This window comes from Artemia sp. Qi Xiang Cuo, chromosome 7, assembly GCF_049724085.1.
Source record: "Artemia sp. Qi Xiang Cuo chromosome 7, ASM4972408v1, whole genome shotgun sequence".
NCBI lineage: Eukaryota > Metazoa > Arthropoda > Branchiopoda > Anostraca > Artemiidae > Artemia > Artemia sp. Qi Xiang Cuo.
Genome location: NC_142800.1, coordinates 34,500,165 through 34,516,433, shown reverse-complemented (window position 1 = coordinate 34,516,433; position 16,269 = coordinate 34,500,165). Strand labels below are relative to the sequence as shown.

General features: G+C 34.2%; 1 protein-coding gene across 2 annotated transcripts in view; it reads left to right on the top strand.

Annotated features, from left to right (window-relative positions):
• Positions 1 to 16,269, top strand: part of LOC148950196 (uncharacterized) — a 36,370-nt gene that overhangs the window by 9,929 nt on the left and 10,172 nt on the right. Inside the window, exons 4-7 of one of the 2 annotated variants that reach the window (XM_089091500.1) lie at positions 881 to 1,110; positions 2,454 to 2,572; positions 7,991 to 8,206; positions 11,771 to 11,897. In XM_089091500.1, the coding sequence (XP_088947626.1) occupies positions 881 to 1,110; positions 2,454 to 2,572; positions 7,991 to 8,205 (564 nt within the window). In that variant the 3' untranslated portion in view covers position 8,206; positions 11,771 to 11,897. Of the gene's footprint in view, positions 1 to 880; positions 1,111 to 2,453; positions 2,573 to 7,990; positions 8,207 to 11,770; positions 11,898 to 16,269 lie in introns of those variants that run through there. The other variant, XM_089091501.1, reaches the window with a different exon arrangement.

Sequence of the window (16,269 nt, the reverse complement as noted above, 5' to 3'; positions counted from 1 at the left end):
TCTGTTTTGTTTCTCTGTAGCGGTAAAAGTGCAACCGACTAGAAGTGAATGAACACCAATACATTCATAACAATTATTCTACCTAAATCAGCAAAAAAGAGAACTCAAGATTTTAATGATTAATTAAAGGAAAAAGCAACCGTCCTTAGACCGTTATATTCCTTCTTATCTAATAAGAAAGAAAATTTGGAGTGTAAAAGCATGATTTGTATTAAATGTTTAAGCAGGGCATTAATTAGACGATTAAGTAACAATGCGATGAAAAAAAAGGCAACGCTTCACTCTGGTTGAGCCGCACACTTTTTACTTCTGGGAAAGTTTTAACCTGAACAATAATGTCGTGATTTTTTCAAACGGGTTTACTTTTTCAAAATAATTCAAAGCTTACTTTTTGAAAAATTTAAGATACTTTTCTTTGCTTATGAAATTTAACTGATGCAGCTGCGTGCCAATTTCGAAACCGTAATCCGATTTTCTCTTGCAGCAACTTTTAAACAAAGTTTGAGAAGTAGCCCTATTTTGCAAAAACTGTAGTTATTAGATAAATTTCCAATCAAGCATAAAAGCTGTATTAGGATCACTTATTCTAGTTCTTGACCTCAAAACACCAAAAATAATCGAAACACCTGAATTTGTTTTCTCTTTTTATTTAAGTTCTTTATATAAAATCTGAAATTCTAAAGTTATTTCTTTTTTATGCTGAATAATAAAATTGAATTATACTTGAATCGTTTTTTTACTTTTGTTTAATACGCTGCCAAATATGCTTAAGCACAAGACATGTGAGCTTTTTTGAGCCCGCATCAGTTTACATGTTTTGAAGTTTTATGGTCAAGACACGATTTAGATTCGTAAATGTCTTCAATATTGATATTTTTAGGTTATTAAGATATCTTCTATGGAACGAATTTGGAAGAGAGAACGAAAAGTTCACCATGCTGGGGCAGTTCGTCCAGTTAATCTAGATGAAGTATTTGAACCTGTTGGACCCTATGGAAAGCTCAAACCTTGCAGTGAGTGCCGTAGTCTATTCACTAGGCCCAAGACAACAAGGGCAGCAGTTTTTTATAATATTTTTTCTGCCGAGAGTTCAAGTTCAACTCTGTCCGAGTGAGTAGCCTATCTCTTGCCTATCATTATATCTTTTTACGTAAACCGCTTGTTTCCGCTAATTGGCGGCTATAATTTTATACCGGTTTTGTATTGAATTTTCTTAAAACAAGAAATCAACTATGAATGAAACTATTAACATTATATAAAGGTTCAAAACATTTATCAAAATTAAAACCAATTATAAATCATAAAATTAGTCTTGGATCATTTACCGGATAAATTGTCTATTTTTGTTTATTTTAGTTTTGTCTATTTTTGTTTATAATATGTTTATTTTTGTTAAGGTTATTTTGAACCTTATGAAATGCGTGTGTGGAATACAGTTTTACCCTATTTACTAACCGAAGGTTCAATAAAAACTTTTATAATTGCCCGAGAACACGTTTGGTGTTCAGAGTTTATAATATTTATTTTTATTAAGATTATTTCGAATCTTATAAATTGCTTGTGTGAAATACAATTTTACTGCCTTGAGTAATCCAAATTTTACTAATTCATTTGCTTTTTTTTCTACTGACAATATTCACCAGTGATTGTGTAATAACGGTTCGATCACGGCACAGAGGTACGATTTATTGTGAAAATTTATAGAATCAGTTTCTTTTTTAGTTTATGCGAAAAATTCTAATGTCTAGGATTGAGAATGTAGTATTTGACGTGCAAATTATCTACATACACCTATGTTGGGGGAGGTTTCAGATCTGTCCCTGCCTCCCCCTGCAATGTCGTGATTTGTATTACAGTTCGTAGAACTTCTGATATTTTCCATGTAATTCCCCCATTTTATGTGTCTTTTTGACCCTTTAGACCCCCCCCCCCCCCCCAATAAAAATCCCTGCCTAGGTGCCTATTTTCAATGTCAAATGTTTCAAATTATTCTGAAACAGTCATTTTAATAAATGGTATGTGAATTTTTTTGAGTGTGGCAACAGAAAGTAGCTGCCAATATCATGAGATAAAATGGTGTTATTGGCGAGCTGGTTTGCCTTTCCATCTGATATTTGGGATTAGCAGAAAGTTGCCAGATTGATATTCTCGCCGGCTCTTTGCCTAGCCTCTCTCTGCTCGCTCGGGTCGGATCTGGCCTTCGTTGAATGACATATATGATGGGGTTTCGTTGCCACAGAGTAGCGTGAACTCAGATGCTTCTTTTCTAATTAGTGTCTCATCGCCACTTTACTGTAAAGATCACTGGAAGGAAAGATACGTAAATAAAATAAAAAAATCGTGTGTTTTTTTCTACATATTATTTACCTGTTATTTTTTTTAATCTAGCCACCTCTTAAATTACCATCCGTCCTAAAAAAATCCAATGTATCTATGTTTTTTTTCTTTTACAGGGACAGAGACTATTCAGTTGATATAGAATATGGGTTTTTGATGAATAATGAGATGATTCATCCGCTTCAAGAGAAAATGATGCTCATGGAGTATTCCAATCCTCGGGTCGCATCAAGAGGTTATTTTATTTATTTATTTATTTGATTAATTAAAAAAACTTTTTCCACAAAATACGTTTTTCAAAGAAAAGTAAAGAACTCCATTAAACCAAAAATGAGCAAAAATAAAATCAAATAATCTACCAAACGTAAAACTGCCATAAATCAGCATCAATAAATAAATGAAACTCAAAACAAACAGAAATTACAATAAATAACCGAGTCAAACTCAAAACGAGCAGAAATTAACATGAGTAGGTTCCAAGACCAGAAAATATTTTCCACTTTACTGAAAAAAATACAAATGAATGTACATTATCAGTTTAATATACACATTCTGATATTTAGTAATCAAATTGTTAATTTTATTTGATTTTTTAAAGTTATAAAAGTGAAAACATTTATATTTTTTCAGTAAAGTGCAAATTATGTTCTGGTCTTGGGAAGGCATAGGGAATTTGAGCCCTACTCATGTTAATTTCTGCTCGTTTTGAGTTTGACTCTGTTATTTAATGTAATTTGTCTTTGTTTTGGGTTTCAATTATTTATCGATGCTGATTAGTGGTAGTTTCACGCTTGGTAGAATATTTGATTTTATTTTTGCTCATTTTTGGTTTAATGGAGTTCTTTACTTTTCTTTGAAAAATTTATTTTGTGGAAAAAGTTTTTTTAATTCATTTCCGTTCGTTCTATATTAGCATAGTCTTTTCAGGGAAAAAGAAAATAATACTTTAAATCTTTTCATTATGTTTATGACTTTATAGTTTGGCCTGCTATTTGTATGCTGGATAAAAATTTTCCGCAATTGTTAACAACGTAGGCTACACCCTTTTAAAAATCTGGACACAAATAGTAATGTTTAATTTAGTTTCATACCTCCTCTAGTTGACCTGAAATAGAAAACTTGATACCATTCGCAAAAAAATCTGTTTACTTTCTTTGATAGCTTGGATACACTTACGCTATTTTGATTTGGTTAAATTTTAAGAGCAGAAGTAGCCCCGAAAAATTGAACATAATGCCCTTTGTAGTTCTTGGAATACTGCTGAGATGCCTTATTGGGAATGAGCAGTAACACAGTGCAGTTTCATTTAATCTTAAGGCAACATTTAGTTTTTAAACATAACGAGCAAATCGGAGGGTGGGTGTGGGAGGGAGATTAGTTGCCCTCCAATCACTTTCGGCTATTTTAAAAAGGGCATTAACCTATTCTATTTTCAATTAAATGAGCCCTTTTCGAAGTTCCTATGACAACTCCTTCGATACGAAGTGTCCTGGTCTAAACAAAAAACAAAAAAATAATACATTGTACCTTCATCGATCTTTACTATAAAAATGTCAAGCCTTCCAATCACTTTCGACTATTAAAAAGGGCACTAGACCTTTCAATTTCCAATCGAATGAGCCCTTTTTGAGTTTCTACGACAACGCTTTCTATAAACTCCTTATATGCCCCCAGGGCATAAATTACAACCCTTGCCCAGAGGGCTGTGAAGGGGTTGTCATCCTCAAAGACCTAATTTCCAGAACTTTCAACTACGGTGAACATGGCTATCTCAAAATTTTGATTGGATGTGTTTGGGGAAATGGTGGGCGTGAGAGGGGCGTTAGTTGCTCTCCAATCACTTTTAACTATTAAAAAGGGCACTAGCCGTTCCAATTCCAATCGAATGATTCCTTTTTGAAGTTTCTACGAAAACGCTTTCTATAAAAAAAACTTATATGCCCCCAGGGCATAACTTGCAACCCTTGCCCTGAGGGCTGTGGGGGGAGTGTCATCCTCAAAAACATATATTCCGGACTTTTTAACTACGTCGAACAAAATGGCTATCGCAAAATTTTGATTGGATGTGTTTGGAGAAATGTTGGGTGCGAGAGGGGTGTTAGTTATCCTCCAATCACTTCTGACCATTAAAAAAGCCCTTCTAATTTCCAATCGAATGAGCCCTTTTTGAAGTTTCTACAACATCACTATCTATAAAAACCTTATATGTCCCCAGAGCATAACTTACAACCCTTGCCCCGAGGGCTCTGAGGGGTTATCATCCTCAAAGATATAATTTTTCAAACTTTTAACTACGTTGAACTAAATGGCTATCTAAAAATTTTGATTGGATGTGTTTTGGGAAAAGGTTGGCGTGAGAGGGGGGTTAGTTGTCCTCCATTCACTTTCGACTATTAAGAAGGGCACTAGCGCCTTTGAATTTCCAATCGAAAGAGCCCTGTTTCAAGTTTCTACGACAAAGCTTTCAATAAAAAACTTATATGCCCCCAGGGCATAACTTGTAACCCTTACCCTGAGGATTGTGGGGGGAGTGTCATCCTCAAAGATATAATTTTCGGACCTTTCAACTACTTTGAACAAAATCGCTATCTGAAAATTTTGACTGGATGTGTCTGGATAAATGGTGGGCGTGGAAGGGGTGTTAGTTGCCTTCCAATCACTTTTGACTATTAAAAGGGGCACTAGCCATTTCAATTTCCAATCAAATGTGCCCTTTTTGAAGTTTTTACGACAATGCTTTCTGTAAAAACCTTATATGCCCCCAGGGCATAACTTACAACGCTTGCCCTGAGGACTGTGGGGGGGGGGGGGTGTCATCCTCAAAGACATAATTTCCAGATCTTTCAACTACGTTGAACAAAATGGCTATCTCAAAATTTTGATTGGATGTGTTTGGGGAAAAGGTGGGCGTGAGAGGGGGGTTAGTTGCCCTTCAATCAATTTTTACTATTAAAAAGGGCACTAGCCCTTTGAATTTCCAATTAAATGAGCGCTTTTTGAAGTTTCAACGACAACGTTTACTCTAAAAAGCTTACATGCATCTAAGGCAAAACTTACAGCCCGTGCCCTGAGGGCTGTGGGGGAGTGTCCTCCTCAAAAACATAATTTAAATCTGGAAATCAACTACGCTGAACAAAATGGCTATCTCAAAATTTTGATTGAAAGTGTTTGGAGAAATGGTGGGCGTGGAAGGGGTTGCTATTTGCCTTCCGACCACTTTCAACTATTAAGAAGAGAACTAGCCATTCCAATTTACAATCGAATGAACCCTTTTCCCAGTTTCTGCAACAACTCCTTCGATACGAAGTGCCATGGTCTAAAGGAAAAACAAATAATAATAAATAATACATTGTGCCAACATCGTTCTTTACTTAGGCAGCGCGATTGCGCTGTCTATGATTAGAATAGAGCAGAACAACTTTATTCGTAATAAATGATAAATTACTTCTGAAGGCAGTGCACATGCCGTGCATATTTCTAAACTAATACCATACTAATTTTTGAGGATTTAACTTTGGATGATCTTCAGGAATACAAAAAAAAAACATTAGGACAAATTTAGTATTCAAGCTAAAATGGCGTGGAAAAGGTATAAAACCATGATAATGTTAAAGACCTCTGGCGAACTCACTTCCCACTGCCTTATAAAAATAATCGTTGAGGTGTGGTTTAAAGTTCACGCTATAATGATGGATGATTTTAAATAGGGATCAAAAGTGTTATAAAGGCAGGTAAGTTTGAATTTTAGAAATGAGTTCAAGTATCGTTGAATTGTTTACAAAACCACTGACCATAGTTATCGCTTTTTTTTCGGTTTTTGTCCCAGAAGAAAGTGCTTCCTTGGAGTGCAAAAATAAGACGAAAAAAGGTTTTAAAACAGAAAGAAAAAATCCTAATTAATAAAAAGAAAAGTAGTAGTGTTTTCCTAGTCAAGTGTCCGTTTTTACAGGCTTAGGGATCATTTTACTAATATATGTCAACCATCGATTTACTATATAAAAAGATACCAGATAGAAAAAGTATTACTATGCATGATCAGATAAACAGCCACCTCGCATCTTAACTGGAATAATGGCAGCCATTGCAATGGAGAAGCAGACAAATACAACCAGTTTTCTAGATCAGTGAAATATATTTTTTTACTGGGTCATTATTGGTTTTTGATTTGTCTATCCTTCACTAACTTCAGTAATTTTCATTTTCAAACAATGAAAAACTAGCCAAAAGCGCCCAAATAGTATAGAATATACAGCAAGCTGCAGGAAAAACTTCGACATTCCGTGGAGCCGTAGAAGCTGAAGGTCCGTGCTCCCTGTACCTGCCTGTGGCAAACCTTCTGAAATAATAAGAAAAAACGAAAAGAAGCCAGAAATACGCAAACTGTATGAGAAAAAAATATGAAACTCCACGGAAACCCCAAACATATGCCTGGGACAGTCCTTAAAGAGATTTTGAATCTGTTGGGAATATGAAAATAACCTTCTGAACTGAAATATCCGAATGAAATATGTAAATTGAAAAGTTCAAGTGAAAGCAAAAAGTTTAATGGAAGGAAGTCGAGCATAGGAGCTTAAGGTCCCCTTCCCCACTCGCATACGTTACTGAGACAAACCTTGAAAAGAGAAATACTCAAAACATATTTACTTAAATAAACTAGTACCGAAAGCTATGTAATTCCTGTTAAAGGTAATAAAAAGGGAAACTGGTAAAAGGGAAGGCCAAAAGAGCAAAGCGTGTGAATTAATCTGTGTGGGAATACGTGATGTTGAACTGAAATATAGTTTGGAGATTTTGCAGCTTTTGACCTTGTCATGGATCTAGATTGGATCCCTGTTGAAGTGCCAGAAAACCCCTTTACCACATTAATAGAAATAATTTTTTGATTCTATCAGTTATGGATGATACTGATAGACCTTTTATATCCTTGACAGATCTCTGAGTACCTGATTCAGGTCTTTGAACATTAATGGAAAAATGTGCTCTATTAGCGATTTATGAAGTTTGGGCGTTGGAATTTGTCCCTTTTTTTTAACTTATTTTTCTAAAAAAAAATTGCATGGCTAAGGCAAAAATGTTTTCTTTTAAACATGATTATTTTTTATGGAATAACACACTGCAAATGCTAATTTAGATAAATTATGACTTTGTTTGTTTGAGTGTTTAAAGATTTTTTTTTTTAATTTGAAGCCATTTTTCGAGAATAAACGTTTCATTTAGAAATTTTCCTGAAAATCTAGGAGGGAAACTTACAAAAGACAACTAAGATGGGGTATAAAGGACACTTAACCCCTCTCGCATTAAATAAATCCAAAATAAACCTTGGATTAGAAGACATTGCACAATGTTAACTGTATGTACTACTATTCAAGGTCGAAAAATAAGATTCCTATTTGAAAACTCATTTAAATTGTTTCTGCTTGTGGTGTGAAGTTAAAACAAGGAAAAACTTCAACTTTATTCTTGCTATGATTTTTCAGTTTCCCTGGTTGGTTAAGTATTTCAGTCAAATTTTAAGGGGAACCCCTACGTCCCATATTGTTCCCTCTGTGGAGCTACAGCACTATTAACTGAAATATAGCGCCGTACTGGAGGTACAGCACCTGACAGAAATATTAATTATTTGTGTTGTTTCAATTGATTTTAATGATTTCAGCCAAAGTAAATCGACCAGTTAAATCATCCATGAAAGAGAATCAAACCCAGAACGTGACAGCTGCTCGTACTTATTTAGGCAAAAGACCAATGCCCTTTAATGACTCTACTTTCGAAATGAACATCATGGACGTCGATTCACCCAAGAGATCTGCCAAGAGATTTTTCATCGAAGATTGGTTAGAAGATGTCTCTGATCGTGTCTTTGATCCGTAAGGTAACATATCCTTTGATTTCCCCTTTTCCATGAATCAGTCTGGATGTGCGAATTATTTTGACTGTTTATCGAATTTTTTTTTATAGAGAAATGGGCATTTGATTACCGACAGTAGTATATACAAAAGAAAATTTTAATCAAAATACATTTGAATGAGGCGAAGATAAATAGCTGTAATTTGAAAACTTTTCTTTTCAGTAGTAAAGATAAAATTCTGAAGAGATACTTGCGTTTCGTTAAGTCTGCTGTAATGTGAGCCAACAATTATTTCCAGAAAGTTCAGAAAGACCTCCATAAACACATCATTAGTGCGTTCGACTAATCTGACTAATCTGCTTAATATTAAGTACCCGGATATAATTTATAAAAGATAACAACAAATACTTATCTGGCAACTTGTCAACTGAAACGCTATAAACAGCTAGGCCAAAAATAACTTTAATCACGTGTACTCCACTGCTAACGTGGCTTATTTACAAACCCTTGAAGGTTTGCCTCATTTCACAAATAGTGTCCATTTTTATTCTCTGCATATAATTTCACGCATTTTTCATTTTTGAAAAGATTGAATTTTTTGTTTATACATGACATCACATATTCTCAGTTATCCTGCAATTTCCAGGGTTAGCAGGCGTAACTTATCCAACAATTAATCCAAACCGTTTCATTTATTGATCCTACTAGACTGTGATGTAATTTACATCTTGAGAAACGCTAAGGATAAGTAATGAGATATGTTGGATAAGTAATCCTAGAATGCTCGAACGCTGTTATATGGGGATTTACTAGTTAGCGACCCCTAAAAATTTTTGACTATAAATACAAATGGATGAAATAGATTAGTTTATAAGTGGATCCAAATAAAACTTGCCTTTCAGAAACTAGTGAAGCTAACCTTGTGTATGGAAAAAAAAGAGAGAAAATTAGAAAAGGAAATAATTTGAAAAACAAAATAATATGCTGTCTTTTGGGTACAAGTTTAAAGTATTTGAGTGTTTTTCAGGCAATTTCTGGCTGTTTTAAGTTGAAAAGTTGATTCAAGGATTGCGCTATTCTCTATGCTGCAATACTGTGTCACTTCAACTAGTTGTTATCTTGTTTTATTGCTAGGTTTATTGTATTTTATATTTTATTGAATAAAAAAAGAGAAAGTTTTTTTTAACTGAAAGCAAGGAGCAACATTAAAATTTAAAACGAACAGAAATTATTCTGTATATGAAAGGGGCTGCCCCCTCCTCAACGCCTCGCTCTTTACGCTAAATTTTTTTATTGTTTTGTAAATAGAGTTGTGAAAAAGTGTCAAATTTTCGCGTAAAGAGCGAGACGTTGAGGAGGGGAAAGCTCCTGTCATATACAGAATAATTTCTGTTCGTTTTAAGTTTTAACGTCACTCCTTGCTTTCAATTAAAAAAAACTTGTTTTTTTATTTAATTTCTGAACGTTTTTTAATTAATGCAGGTTTTGATTTTGGCTCACCGTATATGAATAATTAAAACGAAATTTCAATATTAATTTTACTTTTTTGGCTAAATGGCTTTCTCAAAATATGTTTAATTTTATTTACGAACGTTATTATTAACAATAAATATACGTAAGTTACAAATTAACTTAGGTAACGAACTTCTATATTCGTATACTTTTATTATGTTTATTAGGGGGGTTCGCCCCCCTAGTCATTACCTCGCTCTTTACGCTAAAGTTCGAATGTTTTTTACAATTCTTTCAGAATGACCTCTTAATCACAAAGGCCGTTAATTAGAATAAATAGCTCTTATGAAATTACTAAAACAACTTTAGCATAAACAGCGACGTATTGACTAGGGGGCAAACCCAATCATATACGTAATAGTTTCTGTTCGTTTTAAATTTTGATGTTGACAAGTTTTTCAGTTGAAATTTTTTTTTTATTTAATTTCTGATCGTTTTTTTAAATAACGCTAGGAAATCCGGCGTCCCTTCATAGCAATGTCCTTTCCACCATGAAAACTTCCTCCATGGAAAGATCCTCCGAAGTAACCCCTGATCCACCCCTCCCCCCACTACCAGAAAAAATCCTCCCTGAAAACGTCTGTATAATTCCCAATAACCAATATCATATGTTAACATTGGGTAAAGTTCATAACTTGCAGCCCTTCCTCCGGGGACTGTGGGGGATTAAGTCATCCTCAAAGAAATAGTTATTATATTTTTTGACCATGTTGAGTAAAATGGGTATCTCAAAATTTTGATCGGGTGACTTTCGGAAAAACTGAGCGTGGCAGGGGGCCTAGTTGCCCTCCATTTTTTTGGTCACTTAAAAACGGCACTAGAACTTTTAATTTCCGTTTGAATGAGCTCTCCCGCGTTATTCTAGGACCACTGAGTCGGTACGATCATTCCTGGGTGAAAAAAAAAAAAAAATAAACACGCATCCGTGATCTTTCTTCTGGTAAAAAATACAAAATTCCACATTTTTGCAGATAGGAGATTGAAACCTCTACAGAAAGGTTCTATGATACGCTGAATCTGATGGTGTGATTTTCATTAAGGTTCTATGAATTTTAGGGGCTGTTTCTACCTTTTTCGAAAATAAGGCAAATTTTTTTAGGCACGTAACTTTTGATGGGTAAGACAACACTTGATGAAACTTATATATTTGAAATCAGCACAAAAACCTGATTCTTTTGATGTATTTATTGGTATCAAAATATCTTTTTTTAGAGTTTCGGTTACTATTGAGCAGGGTCGCTCTTTACTTACAGTTCGTTACCACGAACTGTTTAATTTCGTTAATATCGTTTAGTTTTAATAAGGTGGGGATGTAGGCTACGAACTCCGCTTTACTCGTTATAATTTGAAAAGACACTATAAAGTCTTTCTTTCCTCCACCCAATCTATGGAGTACCAAAAATCTTTTTTAATCTTTGCCATCCCTTAGACGGATTTTTTTGGGGTGACTCACCAGCTGCAATGGATACATGAACCCTCAGCCTCCGGAATTGTGACATACAGAGGAAATCTGTGGTTGCAGTAAAACTGTTGACCGTTTAAAAATATCCAAATATTGAGGCAAAGGGGTATTATTTATTATTGAAGGAAGGGGAAACATTGATGCCATCAGGGACGAACCAGGGGACGGTGCCTTGCACCAGGAAGGAAAGATGATACTCGAAAACTACATCAACAAAGGAAAGGGAGGTATAATGCCATTTAAATCTTGTTAAAAAACAAAATTCCTGGTAATACCTTCCCGTGTATAAATTTCCTGGTGGTTTTCTTTGGTGGGGGGGGGGGCTATTTACTTATGTTTATTTACTTGGGAATTTTGAAAATGGTGGAATTTACCTGGAAAATTGAAATATTTTAAGTCTTATGTGATGTAATATGTGATATATATGTAAATATGTGATATATATGTAAATATTTGAGTAATTTTAGGGTTATCTGCTTCCCTTGATATCAAAGTTAAGGTGTTGAAAGAGTGAGTGAAAAGGTCTTTATTTTTCTACAGTTCTTGATATTTGTCGATTGTAGTTATGAAAAAGCGAAAAATATCAACATACTAATTTATGATCTCTATTCTAGGTGAAACATCGTTTCGTTTTTTGTTATTGTTGAAATTGTTTATTCGTTCCATTTTCATGACTTTTTCATCCGTTTTTGCGAAGGAGTTTCATAGGATTTGCTATTAGAATAAAGAATCCAGTTTATTTAAAGCTTTGTCTTAATCGTTAATTATTACTGGCGTAGGTGTTTTCTTCATTCTAGTCCAATGGTAAATTCAGATGCCTACTTAAAGGATTTTGCTAACACAATTTAAGGATTTTGTCGTTATTTTCACTGGAAAATCTTCAAGTGAAATATATATATATATATATATATATATATATATATATATATATATATATATATATATATATATATATATATATATATATATATATAGATATATACCTTGAAAAGATTTCAAATTGAAAAGAGGAAAAGAATCCTTAGAGGATTTTGTTAAGCTGAACTTAATATTACCGACGTCTCATTATATTTATTGACAATGCTGCCATGCTTAGTGAAAACGACAAATGCTAATGCACATGATCTTTGGTATTTATAATTTTCATGAAGCTTTCTGCCGATGTTCATTCAGTATTTCATTATCCCCCCTCCCCCTAAACATCTCGTTAGTTGTGGCAACGCTATACAATAGGGAAAGTACATCTTTTTTTTACAAATCATTGTTCAATTTTCAGTTCAATTCGTTTAATTACAAAATGGTATAATACATAACATTAATCCAAGTTTGCTGCCCGAAGAAAGACATGAAAGCACTTGATACTTGGCGACCACATATATAATAAATAATTAATAAAAGAACAACCATAAAAAGGAAATATAACAACCAAATTATGACAATTATCATCGATTTAGGATACGCTTTATTAATGATTTGAAATCATTTTTAAGTTACATATCGCTTTTCTCTCTGAGCCTAGAGCAGTGGTTTCAAACTATTGCTTTAAGAGAACCGCAATTTCCTGTTTTTCACGAGTAGAATATTGCCTGGCATCTTAGGAAATTTTTGGCTAAGCTTGGAATCTTAAGAAAAGTATATATGCGTGTAAACATGACCATTACCATTAGAATGTAACCCTATCCTCAAAAGTTACGTTGAATTTATATATTATAGTCGTTTACAATCTTTGGGACTTTATTTTGACCTTGGCCGTTTTTCGAGTGAATCTTGGGTATTTTTCAGTTCTTTGGGGCAGACTCAATGCTCGTTTACTTGTGCCCGAATCTTTTTTCGGCAATCTTCATATCTAATCCTTGGTTGTGGAATACCGGGAGAAGTTTTTGGTGTCCTTTTAAACCAGCAAAAGTTGTGATTTACGCTTGTTTGTGCTGCAAAAGAACAACTTTGGTCAATATAGGCCAAAAGGCAGTGAAATGACATTTCTGAGATAGTCAATTATTTTAAAGCTGTCATAAAGCTAACTCTCAAACATTCCAGTCGGAGAAGACATACTGCCGCGCGGTAGCCTTTTTCTCCCTGAGAATAATTGCAGTTCGGACAAAATGAATGATTATAATCGACTGACAAGTCAGTAAAATTTGCATCCTAGTTGTTCGCAAGTCATTAGTAGGTGGTTAGGTTCATTTATCTGTGTTGGGGTGGGGGGGGAGGGTGTTGTGGGGACTTAAAGCCTTAAAATGTGCGGCAAAATTTTTAACTTTCCATAATAGGTCCTTTGGGTATCCATCATTTGTGAAATATGAAATTTATAATTTGTGATTTTTTTAATTTTGTGTTTCAATATTAGTCTCACATTTAAAATTTTTTTTTAAAGATATTTACACTGCAGTCTTAAGGATTTTTAATAATTAATTATTTAATCATTTAGGACCATTCCTTAAGTTCCCCAAATATATTTTCGTATCGATAATGAATCGCAATTTGTACAAAATATTCAAAAATATTCAAAATATACAAAGTATGCACGAAATGTATTGGAGGAGAGGTGGGGTGTCGTTGTAGGTGGTAAAAGATGAATGGCCTGAATTTTAGCCTTTTAATCATACAGATATAGGTTAAAAAACTTTGCTTCTCTTTGATTCAAAAAGGTGTAAATTGTCCACCTTTCTATAAAAAAAAGCTCGTGATGAAAAGGGGATGGGCCCTGGAGGCTTTCTTTGGCCCTTCACTCATAAAGATTGAAGGTTCTTGTGTTATTCTGATTTCAAGAATCACCTTCCGATTCTTGATTTCACCGAGGTGTAGTTGTCCTCTTTTCTGCTAAATTAAAATAATAAATGGAGAGGCATGAGCCCTAGGTCTGGAATCCTATTCTTGAACTGTTCAGTCACACAAATTGTACAATATTAATGTCAAGAAGGTTGAAGATCTCCACTCTTTTTCTTTTAAAATGTATCTATGAATCCTTTGTTTAAATCGGCTATTTGAATTTTTTTGGGCTCAGACTCCTGGGGCTAAGGTTGTCTTGCAACTCTCGGAGTAATTTATTTTGGACCAATACCACATGGGACTGGGGGAAAGAGGGCTTGGGGTTTAGAATGTACGGCTGGTTGCCCTTTATCGATTTTGGCTCCTAGAAAAATTAATCTTACAAAAACCTTAGAAAAATCTTAGCATTATAACTTTGTATTTGGGGTCAAATGAGCCTTTCGACCATTTAAAGTTTCTATGACCATCCGTTCTATATGACGAGGAAAAAATAACACATTAGAGACACGACGCTCTTTGCTAAGATAAAACTGCGGCATTGACCATGCAACTAACGATCATAGAACAGTAACCTTAGTAGTTCGAGTAGTTAGTCTTGGCTGCGTACCAGATATTACGGGGTATGTCAGTTTGGTATTATTTTCACGGATCCTCCATGTTTTTTTTCCAAATACTTAAAAATTTCCATGAGAGGTCCTTCAGATTGAAATAAAAAAGGGGGACAATCCTCTTTTTGAAAGAATTTACTTCAACTAAGGGTCCAGTATTGGAGCCGAGAGGGGTAAAAGCTCGCCTGTTATTATGGAAACGGAAGTTTTTAACAGAAAAGTATAGTTTTGAAATACCGAACCTTTGCATTGTGATAAAAGCCTGAAATTTAGCTTAAAAAGTTGGCTTTGATGGGGTATGCGGTATCTCTCATGTGTAGGAAGATTCTGTTTTATTGTTTAAAGTAAACACCCCCAAACCATCCCTCGTTCTCGAAGTATAGGTATATTAAAGTTGAGTTTAGCGTAAAGAGAGTGGGTGGGGTGGCTTCCCTCATATTTTGGCTAGTTCTGTTTATGTTACTAAAAAATAAAATACATCGTATTAAAAAAAAATAAAAAATTAGGCTTTATGAAACGAATTTGAAAAAGGAGTTGAAAACGAAATTGACAAAGTTGAAATTTTTTTTTTTTAAGTAGTTGAATTTGCTTTAAACAATAAAACATTCAGTGCGAATGTTTTGAAAGGCTATAGATAATTAAAAAAAACAACATATGAATACCATTCCGCTAAATGTGCCGAATTCTAAAATGCTTGTTTCCTGAAATTAGCTAACTTTAGCTTAAGAGTGAGAGGTTGAAGTAAAATCTGCTCCAATCTCTCTTATGTGCGGTATGATTAATATTTCTCATCGATCATTATGCTAACATGGGATTATTCATAGAATTAAGAGCTGATTTTTCTGATCCTCAAAAATTTGATAATTTTTCTTGTCTCACAGTCCAATTTAAGTATTGTTCTCCATAGCAGGGTTGTCGATTTAACCCAATTGTTTGTCAAGACAAAAATCGAACTATCAGTTAGATCGCCTTCTGCTCCACAAGAATTGCCAAAAATTCGTTGTTGTCAGAGAAGACGACATCGAGTCTCAGAGCCCACTAATGAGAAAAGGTGAGTATTAGCTTCCTATATCAATTTAATGTATTAATGTTTTATACACGTCTCTTTGAAAGACAAATTAGCAAAAAACTAACATAATCATAAAACCAGAATTGAACTTCCTACAGGAAACTAATGGATATCATACAGTAAGTTGAATTTAATTAAATGGCAAATTGTAAAGTGCAGCTTAATTATATGGAAAATATTAAAAATAATGGGTTAAATTATAGAGTACATTTTCCAAGGTACACCTGCCCTGTTGAAGCTGTTAACATTCAGCTGGCATATTAAAATAACTGTCTTAAAACAAATAGGGATTTTCATAAATTATCGGAAAGGATCTTTTCAATATTTATCTATTCGATTTTAAGCTGGAGCCGTGCCAAAATTAGCCAGTCTTACTTTAGCCCTTTGAGAAATTGGAAGTTTGCCATCTTTCTCTTTGACTGTGCAGTAAACGAAAATCCTTCCACTCTCCCATGGTTGAAAAATATCATAATTCCCGATGATTCTGTGTACGCAGCAATCAATAATACAAATTATAAGTCAAAATCTTCTAAGTTTTCTCATTTGGCAATTGTTCTACTCACCTATAAAGTATAGCTTCTTTACTAAAACAAAGAGCCGTTACAGTGGTCAATGCACGGAAATCTAGGGGAGGACCAAATGTATTTTATGCGGGAGGAGGGGTAAT